Source organism: Vanrija pseudolonga, chromosome 5 (assembly GCF_020906515.1).
Source record: "Vanrija pseudolonga chromosome 5, complete sequence".
Classification (NCBI taxonomy): Eukaryota; Fungi; Basidiomycota; class Tremellomycetes; order Trichosporonales; family Trichosporonaceae; genus Vanrija; species Vanrija pseudolonga.
Window position 1 is genome coordinate 503,572 of NC_085853.1, and position 17,302 is coordinate 520,873.

The following is a 17,302-nucleotide window of genomic DNA, read 5'->3' on the forward strand; positions in this document are numbered from 1 at the left end:
ATCTAGTTGGGTGACGCGTGGTCTAGTGCGCCGCCGTGTCGAGGTACTTGAAGCGCTTCCACACGCCGGCGCTGGCGAGGGCAGTGAATGCGGCCTGGGTGTGAGTTGCCTCCGGCCTGCGACCAACTCACAGTGAGGAAGAACGGCCACACAAGGGCCGGGTCCCGCATGACAGGCACAAAGATGAGGACAATACCGGCAGAGATGGCCTGGGTGAAGAGGAAGAGCGAGGTGACGATGGACTTGAGGCCAGCTGATGGGTTAGATGGAACTTGCGCTTAACCCACCAGGTGACATGGTGTACGCGAGCTCGAGCGCGCTGACAACGGCGATCGACTCGCTCAGACCTGCGAGGAGCGGGGCAGGGACAACGAGCCATGCGCTCAGAGGCGACACCTCTTCACAACTCGTCGCAGAGTACCCGCACGGCGAGGTGTGGTACACCGCCCACTGGATGAGTGCGCACCACAGCATGCCGGCCGCCGCGAGAATGAAGCCTACGACGACGCGTCGGACGGGTCCGTGAGCGATGCGCCGCGCCTCGAGGGCGGGATAGACAAACTTGTTGAGCAGGGGGATGGAGACGACGATGGCGAAGGGGTTCCTGCGGATTAGCGGGTGCTTCGCGAGTTGGGGGCACCTACGCTTTCTCGAGCACGTCGTTGGGGATTCCCTGGGATGTTAGTTGCCTCGCGAACCGCACAACAACTCACATGCGTCGTCATCGAGCCCGCCAGACTCGTCATGAGCGAGTTGAGCCCGCCGTCCGCGATGTTGTAGATCGCGAAGAAGGCGAAGAGCTTGCACGCCTCGAGTGCCTGTGCCGCCTCGGCTTCGTCCCTGCTGCCGTGCTCGCGCTCGCCCCTCTCGTCGCCAGGCTTGGCAGCGACGGCGCGCCGCGCAAGGTGGTATGCGTCGACCAAGGGGGATGACGAGGGCGGCGGCGCAGGAGCGAGGTGAGGGTACACTGCATACAGGATCGGCGGCATGAGGAGGAATATTGCCTGCAGGTGAGCTCAGCAAGTCGTATTGGAACTCACGCCGGGGATGAGGTAGGCGAGCCAGAAGCCCACGTACTGGGTGTCAGTGATTGACTCGTGCCCTACCTACCTTCTCGGCAAAGGTAGACGCGATGGCGGCAAACGCGCCGAGGTTGATCGAGTGGTAGTATGATGACATGATGCGCTGAATCGTTGCTGTTGTCAGCTCCGTTCCCCATGGCGCAGCTCACCCTCGCGGTCGACGATGACCTTGTCGCCCGAGGCCAGCGTCGCGAGGTAGTCACCCTCCGGGGTGTACTGCTCTGCCATGAGCGGCGCAATGTTGGCCTTGATCAGACCTGGCGGGTAAGCTTTTACACGGATTTTACACCCACCAGTGGACCCGCCGAGGAGGAGGAGCGAGACGAGGAAGGGGAAGAAGGCCATGTTGGCCTGCAGCACGGATGGGAGCGCGGCTGGGGTCAGCGGCGCCAGAGCTACAACCCACCATACACGAGCACGACGTGCGCGATTCCTGCGATGGCGGTACCAATGACGATAGTCTTGAACTTGCCCCATCGCATGTCGGCGAGCGCGCCGCCAAGCTGGGAGCGAGTGAGCTGACTCCCACCGTGTGTACAGCTCAGCCCAACTCACCAACGGCGTCGTAAACGCCAGCAACGTGAACAGCCCCGTGAGCGCAGTCGACACCTGCAGCCCCCGTCCCAGCGCGCCAGGCGTCGCCTCGCTCCCCTCGGCCGGCGCGCCCGCGCCGTTCCCACCAGGCGGCAGCGGCCGCTGGATGAAGTTGGTGAAGACGCCCCCTACGCCATAGTACGACGCGCGCTCGGCGAACTCTACGAGCGCGATGGCGTAGGACGCGGGAGGGATGGGGGCCGGGACGTGGGGGAGCGTCGCTAGGTGGTGGGCTGTGGGCTGGGCGTGGTCTGGTCGTCAGATGGGGGAAGGGTGAGAGCGACGAGCGACGTACCCCGCTGATCGTGGTCTGCGCCGCTGGCTGGCAGCAGCTCGTAGCCTCCCGGCAAGTCGTCCTTCCGCAGCCAGTTTCGTATTCTTGACAGCATTGTCGGTTGGTGAGTCGATGGAATGGAGGAAGGATGGAGGAGGGAGGGAAGGAAGGAGATTAAGGTGTGGTAGCGTTGCCCCGACGTGACGACCATTGCGTGGACCGCGATTGCGGGGCCCCGAGTGGAGGTTGTGCGCCGCGTCGTGTGTCAACATCTCCGCCCCGCTCCAGTGTGCAAGAGATCGCCGCCGCCGCTACGCAGCTCTACCCACACCCGTCGCCGACGCTCTCTATCCTACCGGCTTGGAATCTGGAAGCAAAACACCTGCAGTGGCCCCGGGCACGGCGGGGCCGGGGAGCATTGAGGTCCGCCGGTTGACCAGGCTCCCTTCCTCTCCCCTTCCCTCCTTGTGCACACTGTCCAGGCTCAAGGAGAAGCCATGACCTATGCATGAGTGCAGTGTCGCCATATCTGCAATATTTTGGCCCAAGTGCTGGTCACTGTGGTGGTGAGACGGTGTGTGCTGCGGGGCCCAACGCGGAGGCCTCGACGGCGGTTACGGCGTGTGCGTCACCTTCAGTCTGGAAACGCGCCTGCGGGGTACAGGACGAGCGCCAGAGAGGGGGCAGGTCGAGGCTGGCTGGGTGTTGCAGAACATATGTAAAGTGGTGTTGCGGCTACGCGCTGTCTGTCGAACACGTGCTTGCATGCTTGCGAGTAAGAACATGCACGTCGCTCGCCGCGCTCGCCTCGGTACACATCTCTCTCTGCCAAGTCGGGCCAAGTCTCGCGCCAGGGTGCATAAGTTGAGCCATATCATCGCACGTGGCGATTTGCCTCCGTTATCGGAACGGGTCGGATCTCGGCCAGGCACGAGAGTGGCGGAAACCACCGAACTCCACCTCCTCAAATCCAACCACCCTCATTCGCGATAACAACCTTGCACGTGTCTGAGCATGCACAGCGAGCACAACTCATGCAGACCTCTAAGCTATGGCATGCATCATCCCAAGCTATCGTCTCCCACACACAGGAGTAGGGCGTAAATCTATCAAATCGAATTAGCCGATATTTACCCGGCAAATCGACTCCGCCGCTCGACACCGCCGATGGCCTCGACCAACGTTTACTTGGCGATCTCGACGCCGCCGGTAGCGTTGAGCACACGCTTGATGTCACCGTAGATAACTGCGCGCATGTTAGGGTTGAAATCAAGACGGTAGAGGGTTTGGTTGAAGGTTGAAGGTTGGTTGAAGGTAGAGGGGGGGTGGTGGGCGGAGACTTACGGAACTGGCCGGCGGTGAGGGTGCCAATCATGACGAGACGGGCGGTCATGCCGGTGAAGAGACCCTTAACACCGAGCTGCTTAGCCATGGAGACGAGGCGCGAGGTAACCGACTGGCCGGGGAGACCCTTGGTCTTGTTGATCTTGGAGAGGAGAGTGTCGGCGGGCTGCGAGATGACGGCGGCGGCCATACCAGCGATCAGACCGGCGGAGAGGTTGAGGCCGGTGGTCTGGCCAGTGGTGAGCTCAGCCTTGGTCTTGCCGGCAGCCTCGAGGATCTTCTCGACGGCGATCTCGTAGACGGCGAACTTGGCCATGGTGTAAGGAACCTGCTTGAAGAGGATGGGACCGAAACCAGCGTAGAAGGCACCGACACCCTCCTCACGGAGGATACGGAGGAACCCAGAGGTAAGGCCCGAAGCGAACGAGGGCTGCGAGACGAGACGGATACGGGTGGCCTCAAGGGGGCAGAGGACAATGTCGGCGAAGAACTCGGCGATACCAGAGGCACCGAGGTAGATGGCCTGACGGTTGGCGGTGGCGGCCTCAACACCAAGGGTGTCGATGGCGGTCTTCTTCCAGAACTCGTAACCACCGAACTTGAAGGCACCCTGGAGAGCGTAGCCGACAACGGTGGGGCCGAGACCGGTAAGGAGAGCACCGGCACCCTCCTTGGAGATGATCTGGCGGAAAGCGTTGATCATGCCCTGGTCACGTCAGCACGTGTGCTAAATGCCATTTGAAGAGTGGGCGTGCGGGATGAGCACGAGCAATGCTTGACGAGGGCACAGCCAAGTGCGCATCAATGTGCGTGGTAACACACAGATGCGCACGTAGCCTGGGCATCGCACACTCGTGCTCGTTGCTTCGCATCACACATCTCCATCGGGGACCCGATTGGCTGTTAGGCCGCCGGGCCGCCGGCTAGTGCCAGCGCACTCACCTTGTTGTAGACCTCGGGCTCGAGCTGGATACGGGTCTTGACGACATCGACGGGGGTGAGGGCACCGTGGGTGACGGCACAGCCGAGGGCACCGGCAAGGGCGAAGCTGCGAGGTTGGTTAGCTACTGCAGCTTGTGTCGTTGCGCTGGCAGCAGCAACGGCTGTTTACTCACCGGGCGTAGAGGTCAGCGCCGGTGGGGGCGGCCTTGGCCTCGGCAGCCGCGGGGGCGAAGAACGACTTGTTGGGGTTGAAGAGGGGGTTGTGGCGGTACATTTTGGGAGAGTGGTGTGTGTGGAAGAGATGGAGAGAGGTTGGCAGAAGGCCTTTTGGTGTTACCAGGGGGGTGGTAGGAGGGTGAGGAGGGGGTGCGAGAAAACGGCGCGGAAGGGTAAGGGGGGAGTTGGGACGTTTTTATCGGGGCAGCGGGTGTCACGGCGTTGCGCGGAAGGGTCGGCTTGGAGGGGGGTTCAGGGGCGGGACTGGCTCGGCCGCCTGGCAGGCAGCCAGCCATGACGGCGCGCGCGGACGGACAGTGCGTCGCGCGTCCCACCCAGCAGCACGCACTGCCGGACCATCACCCGTCGTGCCGCCTGCGACTAACTCCGAAAATCCCCGCGCGGTGGCACTTTTTATCCGGCCCCCCGCTTTTATTTCCAACGAAAGGCGGGCCCCAGGATAGCCGGCCGCCTGCCGTTGCCGCCGGGAACCGTGTCATGACGCAGTGGGGGGTGTGGAGGAGCGGGCAACACGCTGCAACGCAACGTGCAGCACGGTGGCGGGTGCTCATGGTCAACAATAGCATCTACTTGCTGCGCACTGCTCGGTATCTTCGTTCAGACGCATGACGCGTCCTCGGCACGGGCCAGGCATCGGTGCTGTCGGTGAGCAGCGCCGCTGAGGCGGAAGGCAACAAGGCGGCGGCGTCCCCGCTGCCCGTCCATCGCCGACGTCGATCATTTGCCACCAGCACCACCTCCACATGACTGTCAGCAGAGCTCGACTCGGCCTTCCTCCTCGGCAACTCCCAGCATCATGCCCTCGGATCCGACATACGTCCCACCAACAGAGTCACATTGCCTCGCCAGTCAGCCTACGCAAAGTCTAGCCTACTGCGCCCCTTTGCCCAGAGCCCGCTTGACCTCAACCCAGTCCTCGTCCCTCGTCTGGCCCTTGAGCGCCGCCCGCACGCGCGCGAGCTCGCGGCTCGCAATCTCGATGCGCTCGACGATCGCCTCGCGCCGCCCAAACCCGTCGGCGCGGTCCTCGCCCACCGTGTCATCGAGCGCAATGAGCGAAGTCACCAGCCGCGCCCAGTGCTCCGCGAGCTGCGTCTCGGCCCTGCTGAGTGATTGCTGCGCCGGGTAGTTCGCCGTCGCGAAGGTCTCGGCTGTGCGCTTGCTTGGCCCGAAGATCAGGACGAGGGCGATGGAGAGGAAGAGGCCGATAAGGGCGAATTCGGGGGGGTTGGCCATGGCGGGGGCTTGGGGGTGGGGGTTGGTGTGCTTGGGCTTGTGCTTGTCGTGCTTGCTGTGCCGTGGGACGTGCCGCTAGTGCTGACACTCTGATATTTATGTTGGATGAAGAGTGGATGAAGTGATCAAGTGCAAGTTGGGCGGATGCGGATTTAATGGCGTGCTATCGCTGACGTGGCGGGATCGACACCGCCACGTCAGCTGACTACCGATCAGCCGCCACGCCCACATCACTGCACCGCCCGCTGGTATCCCTCGATAAGCTCCACCCGCCCACCGCGGTTCAGGTGAGGCGGTATGACCCTACCGCCGGGGAGGACGTCGCGGCCGATGACTGTGCCATTGTCGTTGTCGGCGGCGGCAGGTGCGTGCCGTGCGACGAGGGCCAGGGCGAGGAGGAGGGCTAGCACTGCTGCGGCGGCCGCGGCGTAGCGTACCAGCTGTGAGGTGGGCTTTGGTGTGTTTTTGCTGTGCTTTGGATCGGTTGGTTGTTGGGGAGTTTGGTGTGTGGAGGGCGCACTGGCACTGGCCGAGGGGTTGTCGGGTGGCATGGTGATCGTTGGTACCCTCCGCTGCCGGAGACCTGGGGGTGCCACATCCGCCGACGGTGACGAGGACATAGGCATGGTCAGCACCCACTCGTACCCTTCCTCTCTTTCCATGGTGATGATGTTGGGTTTCGTGCGTCACTTTCACGTAGATTAAGAGTCATTCACAGTACCATTAGCATCGCTGCACCCACCACGACCGCCACGTCGACTGCCACGTTCCCCGCCCTGCGCTACTTGCTCGAACTTTCCTTCAATCCCCTCCCCTGACATTCCACGCGCCGCATTCATACATAGCAGCTGGGTATACGAGATTTACTGCAGATATACGCAATGTCCACAGAGCATGCGGCAGGCCAGCATGGGGGTATGAAATACGGCAAAATCGCCTTGTAATAGTGGTCATGAAGGGTCGTGAATCGTAATGTGATGAGGGAGTCCTCGCGCTACTTCTTGCGCGAAAACAGCTTGAAAATATTCTTGGCACGCGAAGTGCTCCCAGTGTCCGACTTGGCTGCGCTGCTGAACACGGATTCCGCTGCCGGCGTGTTGGGGCGCGCGACCGACGAGCGCGTTGGCGGGCGCGCGGGGCGCGGCAGGGTGGACGCAGCGACGCGACCCTCCGGAATATGGTCGTTGTAATGCACATGGTCGCGCTCCGGCAGAAAAGCGCGCGCCTTCTTTCGTAGCGAAACCATCGACGAAGGCTTGCCCATTGTCCTTGGAGGGGCGAGGAGGTTTGGAGCTGGCCCACTAGCTGACGTCCAGCCTTGGCCATACTTCTTGATGCCAGGAACTGACTTGAGACGCTGTGACGCGTCAAACAGCTCGGCCTCGTCGTGATGAACCATCGACTCTTCGGCCTCTTCCACCTCGACCTTAGGAGTAGTGGACGCTGCCACTGTGCTGAAGAGACGAAGGTTGGACTCGGACTTGCGCGTGGGGACGCGCCTCGCTGCCGCCGAGCGCAGTGCTGGCGTCGATGGCGCCGTGCGAAGAGCATGCGACGAGCGCTTGTTGATGACTACAACAGGTCAGCCTGACCCCCTGCCCTGAACACCACACTCACGCGGCTTGTCCTTGTCGCTCTGGAAGATTCTAAACACCTGCGAGACCGCGGGGCGCTGCTTGAGGCGCGACGACTCGGTGCCTCTGCCATACGTGCCCTTGTCGGCAATTCTGCCATACGTGCCCTTGTCGGTGGCTCTGCCGTAGGTGCCCTTGTTCGGCGAAGCCGAGCGTCCGTATGTGCCCTTGCTGGGAGACACGGACCTGCGTGCCGAGTCTCTAATCGGGACGGTGGAGTACTGCCTGTTGGCATGTGATGGGCGAGGGGTTGTCGGACGGGTGGGGGTTGGGCTGGCTGAGCGCAGGCGCTGTGCCAAGGTCTCGAGTTCCTCGGGTAGCGTGAACTGTGGGACTGGGGCCGGTCGGCCCTCGGTGTATGCCTTGCGTGCTTCCTCGACGAAGCCTGGGATAAGCGAAAGTCGGCCGCCTGTCCACTCACGATCCATGTTCTTGACCCAGCTCGCAAGGCGGTCAAGGTTCTCCAGGTGCTCGGTGTCACCACTGCGCATCACTCCAACGGTGCTTGGCGCAGTCGACTGCTTGGCTGCGACGTGAGTGACTACCACCGAGTTTCGACGTACCTTTGCGCGGAGTTGTGTTCTTGCCTTCCTGTCCGGGTCCTGGCGACGGCATACCGTCCCTGTTAATCTTGCGCTGGAGCTCGAGACTCATGTCGGCGCTCACAACACGCTTGCTCTGCGTCACTCCACTACTGCTGGTGAACGCCGGCTCGGTATCAATGGCAATCTCGAGCATTGGTGCCTTGGAAGTGTGGGTTGGGCGCGTTGGCGTCTGCACCTCGTTGGCGGCAGTGAACGTGGCAATGGTGCGGGCGGCACGCTGGTTGGCCGCTGACCTCGTTAACAAATGCTCCTCGGTGTCGTCCTCACATCTGGGCGATCTGAATGTGACATTACGCTCGTCAATCTCGGTGACATCGTCCAGCTTGACAACGGCCTCGCTGCGGCGGTACTCGACTTTGGCCTCCTTGTTAAGACCACGGTCGAGGCTAACAGTGCGTGGCATTTTGTTGTGTGCCATGCCAGTAGGTGTCGGCGGACGGCGAGTCTTCTCCTCTCTCGGCTTGACGGCTGTGAGTCCCTCGAGGGAGCGCATGGTCTGGGCCAAGGCCTCTGCCTTCGTGACCGACGTTGGTGACTCGTCGCGCAAGGTTTCACGAAGAGTGCTGGTACGGGCGAGCAGAGGCTCTGAGCGGCGAATTTCCAGAGGCTTGTTGTGCTTGAGGGCCGTGACCGAGGAGGGACGGACGAGGCTGCTGGGGCGGCGGTCCTTGACCGGGCTGAGTGCCAGTGAAGAGTCTTCTGTGGACGAATCAGCATGTTGTCTACCAGCTTGGGACTCACCGGCATCGGTGACACGAGGAGGCTTGGCTGAACGGATAATCTTGGTAGCTGGGGCGTCAGAACGGCCAGGTCGAGCCACTCACGAGACCCTCTGTCAGGCGTCCCCTCCCTCTGGCGAGGACCAAGCACGGAGCTGTCACGCTTCTTGAGGTACTTATCCGGCACCTCGGGCACAGGCTGGATGCCAGCAAGGCCGGCAAGGTCGGTGACCGCCTTGGCGGAGCGAAGCTGGCTCTCGCTCGCCTGTTGCCTGACCGACTCACCAAGCGCTGGGCTGTCTTGGGCGGTGGCGGGTTTCGTCTTGCGGCGGGCACCGACGTCGCTCTTGACCTTCTTGAGCTTGCGCTCCTTGTCCTTCTTGACGGCGACGAGCCGCGTGGACGGCGGAGTCTCCTTGGAGGCACCGGCAGCCAGACGAACAAAGCTGGGGGTGGAAACCGTGGACTCGGCGACGGGAGTAAGCGACTGGTGGTAGTACGCCTGCTGAGCGGAGATGCGGTAGCTGGGGTCGGGGCAAATCATGTAGCGTAACAAGTGCTCAAGGTCTGTCGTGTGAGCTCACGGGTTTACGAGGTCGAGAGCTTACCTTTGGGAATAGACCAATCACCCATCCAGGTGCCAGCGCGGGTGCGCTCCCAGTACACCAAGAGCTCCTCCTTGGTCTCGAAGCTCTCCTCCTCATCCTCTTCAAATGGTGTGCGGCCCACGAGGACTTCGAACATGGTAACCTGAGTGGGTTAGACAAAACAAGTCTGGAGCGAACTACCCACGCCAAGTGCCCAGATGTCAGACTGACGCTCATCGTGGGGCTGACCACGAGCACGCTGAGGGTCGAGGTACTGAAAGGTCAGCAACAACCCTTGGCTACATTCTCACCTCCGGAGTTCCCCAGCTGATGGTGCTGAGGAATGCGCCGCGGCTGCTGGGCTTGTGCTGCTGCGCGAAGCCGAAGTCGACGATCACCGGAATGTCGTGGTGGCTGATGAGGATGTTTGCCGGCTTGATGTCGTTGTGGGTGATGCCGCGCTCGTGGAGGTACCCGACGGCGCTGCACAGTTGGCGGAAGTATGGACGTGCACGTTCATGATCCATCTGCACGGGGATGATGTGCGAGTGGTACGGCATGACAAGGCTGTGGTCGTCATCAGCGCCACATTCGAACCATCCGCAGTGTGCACTTACAACGCCCAGCTTCTGCTAACAACAAATGCCTCAAAGCGGATAATGCTCGGGTGTGGCTCGTGCCGTAAGCTCCTGGTAATCTTCATCTCGAGCCAAAGGGAGCGGATGCGCTGCATCGTGACCTGGCCGTCAGCACACTTGCCGACACACAGGCACTCACAGCATCCCTGTCCTTGTGCACAACCTTGACGGCGACAACACCAACGCCAAACTTGCCAATGCCACCCGCGGACGTGGTACCAAGGCGGAAGACTGGGTCCGTTGGCTCCAAGTCACTCTCATCGTACGGCTTGAGCGAGGTCATGTACACCTGGCCCCAGTTGCCGTTGCCCACTTCGGTGTCGAAGCTGAAGCGACCGCGCACCTGGTCGTCGGAGAGGGCGACAATGTCGTCCAACCCGGGTGCGGTTGAGAAGAGTTGTGCGGCAGCACCGGCCCGGTTGGGCGTCGGCGACGAGCTGGGTGATGAGGTGGGATACACGGCGCTCGTGTCGGCGGTCGGCACCTCCTCGACGTCGTAAACCGGCGCTGCTTGGACGCCGTTGGCAAACTGGTTGTATGACACGAACTCGCTCTCCTCATGGTCGGAGCAGTACGACACGGTGTCGAGCATTGGCGCGATAGCTTGTCTGATAAATGAAGGGTCGAGGATAGCGCTAGTGTTGGGGTTTTGGTTGGCGTCGTTGCTGTCGCCGTTTGGAGTTGTGTCCATGTTGGACGAGTTGTTGACAGTGATTGAAGCAACAGAGTATTCGAGTGATGTTGACTGATGATGCACAAACCAGAGTGTCAGTGCGTCGTGCAATGTTTGTTTGTGGCCTCTGTCACTGGGTCACTGGCACCAACTTGGCCCAACGGCCTTGCCGTCGCCGACGTTACCACGCCAGTCTCACTCACCGCGTCGAGTGACCTGGGAGGTAGCTCAGGGGATGGCGCCTGGGCACGCGCTACAGCACGAAGCCGCTGTCGAGACCGAGAGTGTTGAATGATGAGTGGGCGAGTTGCGGCCGATGAGCCCGGGCTTGTCATGGCGTTTGCGGCGGTCGCAAACGTCTTTTTCCGACGAAGGACGGGGACCTTTTCCTTGCTCTGGTGAAAGTAAGGATGAGCCAGTGTCGAGGTGCCGGGTGTGGGATTCTTTCTCGTCGGCTGCCGAGTGTGAATGGAGGATGAGAAGGAGAGAGATAGGGGCGTAAGGTTGTTGGAGGACGAGGGGGACACCATGCCGGGCAGGAGGACTTGGCCGTGTGTGTGTGTATGAGGGGCTTGGGTGCGCGCGTGTGTGTGTTGGACGTGTGTGTGTTTACTGCCGCGGGGCGCCGGTGCGCCTTAGCCCCGTAGCGACGACGACGATGGCAACGGTGATGACGGTGACGACCGAGCGGGGCGCGCGGGCACACGGGCAAGAGGCCAGGGGGGCGACGGACGCGCGGGGGCGCTCTGCAGCGTGGGCGGGGAGGCGAGCGATGAGCGTGGTCGACGGCTCTTCAAATTTCTTGATGTGCACGACGCCTACAAGGGGTATAAGGCCGCACGACGCACGCCAAAGGACCCAATCGAGATGGTGGTGTGATGATGGTACGGTGGGCGCAAGTAGAGAGATGAAGAGGGCGAGGTGGCGAGTCAGTTGCCTTTAAAGCGAGGGGGCGTTGATGAGAGCACGAACAGGTGCTAGTGCAAAGGCGAGAAGAGTGCCCCAGCTCCAAGAAGGTGGGTGACTGGGTCGAGAGAGGACAGACGAGACGATTCGCCGCCGAGGCTGGAAAAGAAAACATTCGCGCTGGCACTTGCTGGGCATCGGCCCACCCCGCGCTCCCTCTCGCGCTCCCTCTCGGCACGGCCCCCGTGTGTGGACAAACACTGCAGCGCTTGCATGTTTGGGCCGTCGAGAAGCACCCCAGTCTGCATGGGTAAACGAGGGTGTGACGAGCACAGGCCGTGTGGCGTCCTTCGTGTCGCCGTGTGCCCCGGCTTCCTCGCCGCTTGACGGTGTGTGTCCTCGACGCCGAGAGCTGTCAGTTCGTCTGCGAATGTCAAGTGTCAAGTCAACGTTGTGTGAGTATGCTATCAGATTGAGCCGACTCCGGCTGCTGTGAGTGTGTGAGCGCGGCTGTTACACAACAACAGCACAGCCAAGGCAGGCACAATACAGGCAGGCACCCTCCGCATCAGCAATCCAGGGCAATGGCGACACCGTGTCACCATTGCGCGCGACTCGAGCTGGTGGGCAGGTCGCGCGCAGTCGTCACGTCGTCATCGTCGCGGTGGGCTCGTGTCATGTCTACATTGGGTTCTGTCTGTACAGTGTGTAAGTGGGGTGCCCGGGCCGAAGGGAGAGCAAGCCGAAGCCCGACGAGGTGTAACGCAGGGCAGAAGGTCGATGCGCAACACTGTGGCTTGAAACCGCGGCGCCCAGTGCGTCCTTGGAGTGGCCCGCCTCGGAGGGAGAATCCTTATTACGATGTCTCTTCTGGGATGCTCGGTGCGTCGGGCAACGACTGCAGTCGCTGATGGCCCTGCGAGAGGAGCGTTGTCGCCCGGGGCGTAACCGACCCCGATAACAGAGAAGATTCCGAGGGTGCAGGTGACCGCTCGCCCGTAGGGACAGGGCCCACTGTCGCGCGGGTCGGACCCCATCGGGAGGTGTGCTGTTGCCTGTAAACACATTAGCTATTTAGGGTCCACACTGAGCTCCGGCCGGCAGGGTACCCACGGGTTCGAAGATGAGTAGTCAAGGCTGGAGGTGTGAGCGCAGCTACACAAAGGTTGACTCACTGAACGTAGGCACGGATGACGCCGTCAAGGTTCTCGAGCATGCACCTGGAGTCAGCTGTACTGGCAGCATTTGTCAGCTCACTGGATGGTCTCTCCGACGTCGTGGGCGTGGTGGAGAGATGTCGACTGCGGAAGCACAACGTCGACTTCACAGACAAAATCGTCACCGATATGGTACACCTCGACGTCCGAGATCTCGAGCACGGGGTTGAACCGCGTTACCATGTACAGGACACGCGTGATCTGATCAGGGGATGCTTGTTTGCCCGACACTTCTACGTCAGCATACTGTCGTCGGTTGCATACGCACAGTTGCTGAAGTTTTCGAAGAGGGTCCTGACCCAGGCGATGATAATGTACAGGGAGAGGACCATACCGCCGATAGGGTCAAGGAGCGGCGAGTTGAGCTTCTCTCCAAGCCACGGGAAGGACAGCGACATGACGTTGAGCCACACGTCGTTCTCAGCGTCCTGAGCGAGAGCCTGCACACCCGAGCTGGGGATGGTCGAGCACCACCACCAGAGCACCGACTTGGTGGCGATCGTGGCCAGCATGGTTGAGAGGCCGATCGTGCTAAGCTCGACGGTCTCGGGGCGCTCGTGCCGGAAGACGCGCTGGAAGGACTCGATAAACACTTGGACAAAGGAACAGATCATGACCACGGAGAAGATGAGCTGGGGGTCAGGGGGGTTCTCTCGGAGGCACTCACCACACCGAGCGGCTCGAAACGTCTCTTGCCGGCAGGGTACAGATGACGGTCGCTCTCCTGTCCCATAGCCCACGACGTTCCAAGGATGATAAACGTCGAGAGGAGGTCAAGGGCCGAGTCAATGAGCGACGCCATGAGCGAGATCGAGGAGGAGTACCAGACGGCCACGGCCTTGACTCCGACGAGCAGGGCGTTCACGATTGTGTTGACTACGGTCAGCGCGTTCATTATTCTCGCTCACTATGCAGCGCAAGCTTGGCCAGCCGCTCGCGTTTGGCCTGCTTTGACCCCACGAGCGGCGTGCTCTCGTCCGCCGGGGCGGCTTCATCTTCGTCGTCGATGATCACGTCCCCGTCCATTCGCTTCGGACGCACATGCCACGCCGTGTGTCTGCGCTGCCACTCGACGGCGTTGACATACGCCGCGTCGCTGGGGTAGATGCTGCGCAGCGGCGGCGGGCGGAAGCTGCCGGCGATAATAGACGGCAGTTCGCCCGACAGTAGCGTGTCCACCTCGGCGTAGTGCTCGTGGATCTCCGCCAGTTTCTCGTAGTACGGCCGGAGCTGGGGGTCAGTGGCGCTGCGCTCGGGCAACCACCCACCTTCGTGGGAAGCTTGGCAATGTCCTCGCTGGCTACGGGGATGTTCTCAAAGTCTGTAATGCTGCGTTCTTGCGACGAGATAATCCTGCGGGTGTGAGTGGTGTGGGGAAAGGGGGACCCATGGAGCCGCAGGCCTGGGCCACCGCTCAACTCACCCAAGGTTCTGCACCTGGTCGAGGGAGAAGCCGCGCTGCAGGCGGTGCCGGCGGAGGGGGTGGGGTTCGAAGGGGGACGGCATCGCGTTCGGTGCGATCTCGGGGTTGCGGTCAATGGTCATGTCGGTGTGCTGAAGCGCGCGGCTGGCGACAAAGCCGAGCGACGACGCCTGCGGGGCGGCGTTGAAGCCGTTTGAGCCGCCCACGGAGCCCAGGCGGCGGGGGCTGGCGTTGCGCGATGGCATGGGAGGCGGGGGTGGGTGACGTTGGAGTGTGTGCGATGGACGGGGCACAAGTGAATCTCTTCGACGACGACCATTGCAACGTTTGTCGTCTCGAGCAGCAGGAGAAACCGCCAATCACTTTAGCCCGATCGGGACGGCCGAATTAGAAATTCTAGGCACGGGCATTAGTCTGGGCATTTCAAGGGGGGAAATCGTAATCACGAGCCGCAGCCGATGACGTCGAGACGAGGGAAGGTGAGTGTGACTTTGGAATGTCCCTTCCCTCCACTTTCCACAACCACCACCACCACCACCACCACGATGCCTTCCCCGCCAATACCATTCCACATCCTCCGAGCACATCATGCCCCCATCTCAGCGCTGCACTTTACGCGGGGGAACACGCACCTCTTCGCAGGCGACCAGGACGGCGTCGTGAGCGTCACAGATCTGGGGGCGCGGCGCGTCGTCGCCAGCTGGGAGGCGCACGACAAGGGCGTGCTCTCGGTTGGCGAGTGGGACGGCGGTGTGGTGAGGTGAGGAAGCTGAATAGCACCTGACTCCAGCTAACTCTCCAGCCAAGGGCGCGATAACAAGATCAACTTCTATGCGCGGGTGCCGAGCGGCCCAAGAGGACAAGGCGCACCGGCCGTGGTCCAGACCATGCCGTCCAACTCGCTCAACTTTTGCCGATTCTCTCTCGTGCCGTTGGAGAAGGCGAACGAGGCACTGTTGGCCCTCCCGAATCTTACAGATTCTGAGCTGGTGGGTTCGAGCTGATGCGACGAATGTGATGTAGCTGACGCCCCGCCCCAGATCGACATCTATCACGTCCCGAGCCTGAAGCGCCTGCACTCGGCGATCAACTTCGTCCCACGGGCAACCGGGCCCGACGCGCCGCGATCAGGGCTGGTCATGTCCCTCCACCTGCACGTGCGTGGGGCGGAGGTGTTCCTGGCCACGGGGTACGAGGACGGCCGCGTCGAGGTGTGGTCGTGTGCCGTGTCGGCTGTCGAGACAATGTGGGACGGGAGGAAGGGCGTGGAGAAGGGGGAGCAGTTATGGAAGCGGCTTTGGGAGGGCAAGGCGCACAACGAGGCTGGTGAGTGGCGTTTGTCGTGGCCCCACTGACTCCAGTCATGGCCATGGCCGTCGATCCGGCGTTTACCCGGGCGTTTACCGTGTCAGCCGACCATCTCCTCGGGCGCGTGGACCTGTCTTCCGTGGGTCCAGATGGAGGAGGCGCACCTGACATATGCCCAGATCATCAGCGGCACTGCAGACCCACCGTCTTCGGCACTGGCGACGTACGCGATGAACCAGATCGGCCACGCCTCACTCGCGACCTCTCACGACGGGCGCGTGGTGGCCGTCGGCGGCTGGGACGGACGGTATGTCAACTTCCATTCGTCTATAGCTGACCCTGGGCAGGATACGACTCTTCTCCGCAGCGACGTTCAAGCCGCTCGGCACGCTGTCGTACCATCGCGAGAGTGTCCAGGCGCTGGCGTTTGCCCAGCCGGCAGCGACGACACTGCCCATCGAGGGGGCCAGCGGCGACGATAACGAGACGGTCGAGCTGGGCGCGGAGAGCGATAGCGACGACGACGACGACAACGGCGGCGCGGGGGATGCCGCTGGGCCCCGGGACCGGTGGCTCGCGAGTGGCGGTAAAGACCGGCGTATTGCCCTCTGGGCACTCATGGACTTTGCAGCGGGTGCAAGCGCGGCAGGAAGGTAGCAGGAGGCAGACGTACATCACTATGCATGGCATTGGCATTCGCTGTGGCGGGTGTTCCCAATCGCTCGCTTCTGGCCCCGCCCCGCCCCTCTGCGCCGTCGGACCCACCTCTCCTCCTCCGACCCGCCCCACCACCCACTCGCTCTGCTCGCCCAGCCTATCACCGCAAAATGCAGCATTCAATGGGGCTAGCCAAGAGATGCGCCGGCGCCGGCGGCTGGCCGCGCCGGCCGTCGCCGCTGGGCACGCACGCTGCGGACGCGCGCGGGGGTGGCGCCTGGCGGTGTGGCGCATGGCTGATCTCCGCCGTGTGGCGTGGCGGTGGCGTGAGAAGTCGGGTTGGTGGTCACGGGGTTGTGGGGGAGTGCTCGGGATGGTGTTGGTGGGTCGTGTGCTGTGGCTCGAGCAGAGCTGGGGGTGGGATAAAAGGGGGCAGAGCTGCGTCTTGTGCTGCTCAAGACTCTCCCCAAGGACAACCAGTACGTCTGTCCCCGTCGCCCGCGCGCCGCGCTCACCCCCTAGCCACAGCAATGACCCACACCACCTCCCCCATCGTCCCCGAGAACCGCGCCTGCCCGTCCCCAGGCGAATGGGACGCCGAGTACCTCGCCCGCGCGCAGAGCCACCACGCGCACCCCGTGACGGCGCACCACGACGTGCACGAGGCGTTTGTGCACCTGCGCGCGAATGTGCACGACTCGCTGGAACAGCTGCACGCCAAGCTGTCCCACGTCGCGTCCGAGCTCGAGGACGAGAAGCACGAGTTTGCCGTCGGTGTTGAAGGCTCTGTCGGCGAGGCCAAGCTCGAGCTCCATGAGGCTATCGACAAGCTGCACGCCTGGTGGGATAAGTACTCTGGCGGGAGCGTCGCCGTCGACGCCAAGGCTGCTGATGCTGGCGCGTGGCGCGGGCCATGAGGCGAGGTCGCGAGCCGCAGGCGAGCGGCCGGGCGAGGGCGGGAGTTGACTGTAGTTTGTTGGGATGTAATGTTGTTCAGCCACGGCGTAGGTCAGCAACCATTTGTCAGTGAGCATGGGCCTTGGCGTGAGTGCATGCAGCGTGAGGATGTCTGCGAGGCAGACACAGCGGAGTCCGTGCCTCCGACACGCCTCCGCCGGCGATCACGCTCGTGCAGCCGCATTCGCCGTGTATCTTATCAGTGGAGCGAGTGGAGCGACATGTGCGCACAGCGCCAGTCTGTACAAGGTTATGATGATGATGACGTG

At 62.3% G+C, this 17,302-nt stretch overlaps 7 protein-coding genes across 8 annotated transcripts; 2 read left to right on the forward strand and 5 right to left on the reverse strand.

Moving 5' to 3' along the window:
- Positions 1 to 22: 22 nt before the first annotated feature.
- On the reverse strand, positions 23 to 2,093 carry PTR2_4 (Peptide transporter PTR2; the record flags this gene model as incomplete). The annotated part of the gene is made up of 11 exons (XM_062773400.1): positions 1,972 to 2,093; positions 1,638 to 1,909; positions 1,489 to 1,585; positions 1,376 to 1,456; positions 1,232 to 1,339; positions 1,111 to 1,196; positions 1,041 to 1,076; positions 714 to 1,004; positions 288 to 621; positions 132 to 253; positions 23 to 94 (listed from the first exon to the last, which is right to left on the reverse strand). Exons 1-11 carry the CDS (start codon positions 2,063 to 2,065, stop codon positions 23 to 25), a joined length of 1,593 nt encoding a protein of 530 aa, XP_062629384.1. The 5' UTR covers positions 2,066 to 2,093.
- A 900-nt stretch (positions 2,094 to 2,993) lies between these two features.
- Positions 2,994 to 4,617, reverse strand: MIR1_1 (Mitochondrial phosphate carrier protein). Its single transcript, XM_062773401.1, has 4 exons — positions 4,410 to 4,617; positions 4,237 to 4,342; positions 3,295 to 4,000; positions 2,994 to 3,196 (listed from the first exon to the last, which is right to left on the reverse strand). Exons 1-4 carry the CDS (start codon positions 4,508 to 4,510, stop codon positions 3,135 to 3,137), a joined length of 975 nt encoding a protein of 324 aa, XP_062629385.1. The 5' UTR covers positions 4,511 to 4,617; the 3' UTR covers positions 2,994 to 3,134.
- A 726-nt stretch (positions 4,618 to 5,343) lies between these two features.
- LOC62_05G006885 (uncharacterized protein) lies at positions 5,344 to 5,709 on the reverse strand (the record flags this gene model as incomplete). Its single annotated transcript, XM_062773402.1, has 1 exon — positions 5,344 to 5,709. The coding sequence occupies one exon, from the start codon at positions 5,707 to 5,709 to the stop codon at positions 5,344 to 5,346; it is 366 nt and encodes a 121-aa protein (XP_062629386.1).
- A 994-nt stretch (positions 5,710 to 6,703) lies between these two features.
- Brsk1_1 (Serine/threonine-protein kinase BRSK1) lies at positions 6,704 to 11,433 on the reverse strand (the record flags this gene model as incomplete). Of its 2 annotated transcripts, XM_062773403.1 has the most annotated exons (12): positions 10,769 to 11,433; positions 10,032 to 10,637; positions 9,872 to 9,993; positions 9,566 to 9,821; positions 9,460 to 9,528; positions 9,276 to 9,417; positions 8,773 to 9,234; positions 8,690 to 8,737; positions 7,907 to 8,647; positions 7,765 to 7,869; positions 7,327 to 7,728; positions 6,704 to 7,281 (listed from the first exon to the last, which is right to left on the reverse strand). In XM_062773403.1, exons 1-12 carry the CDS (start codon positions 11,093 to 11,095, stop codon positions 6,704 to 6,706), a joined length of 3,858 nt encoding a protein of 1,285 aa, XP_062629387.1. In that variant the 5' UTR covers positions 11,096 to 11,433. The 2 variants fall into 2 exon arrangements, with proteins under 2 accessions (XP_062629387.1, XP_062629388.1); XM_062773404.1 differs by having other exon boundaries at positions 7,907 to 8,737.
- Positions 11,434 to 12,122: 689 nt separating this feature from the next.
- MTP4 (Metal tolerance protein 4) lies at positions 12,123 to 14,383 on the reverse strand. The gene is made up of 9 exons (XM_062773405.1): positions 14,112 to 14,383; positions 13,957 to 14,041; positions 13,597 to 13,918; positions 13,356 to 13,564; positions 12,957 to 13,320; positions 12,729 to 12,918; positions 12,647 to 12,691; positions 12,585 to 12,608; positions 12,123 to 12,526 (listed from the first exon to the last, which is right to left on the reverse strand). Exons 1-9 carry the CDS (start codon positions 14,354 to 14,356, stop codon positions 12,328 to 12,330), a joined length of 1,683 nt encoding a protein of 560 aa, XP_062629389.1. The 5' UTR covers positions 14,357 to 14,383; the 3' UTR covers positions 12,123 to 12,327.
- A 250-nt stretch (positions 14,384 to 14,633) lies between these two features.
- On the forward strand, positions 14,634 to 16,113 carry asa1 (ASTRA-associated protein 1). The gene is given in 6 exon segments (XM_062773406.1): positions 14,634 to 14,871; positions 14,914 to 15,100; positions 15,152 to 15,437; positions 15,473 to 15,558; positions 15,569 to 15,726; positions 15,767 to 16,113. 6 exon segments carry the CDS (start codon positions 14,657 to 14,659, stop codon positions 16,074 to 16,076), a joined length of 1,242 nt encoding a protein of 413 aa, XP_062629390.1. The 5' UTR covers positions 14,634 to 14,656; the 3' UTR covers positions 16,077 to 16,113.
- A 493-nt stretch (positions 16,114 to 16,606) lies between these two features.
- On the forward strand, positions 16,607 to 16,993 carry LOC62_05G006889 (uncharacterized protein; the record flags this gene model as incomplete). Its single annotated transcript, XM_062773407.1, has 1 exon — positions 16,607 to 16,993. One exon carries the CDS (start codon positions 16,607 to 16,609, stop codon positions 16,991 to 16,993), a length of 387 nt encoding a protein of 128 aa, XP_062629391.1.
- Between the last annotated feature and the right edge of the window lie 309 nt (positions 16,994 to 17,302).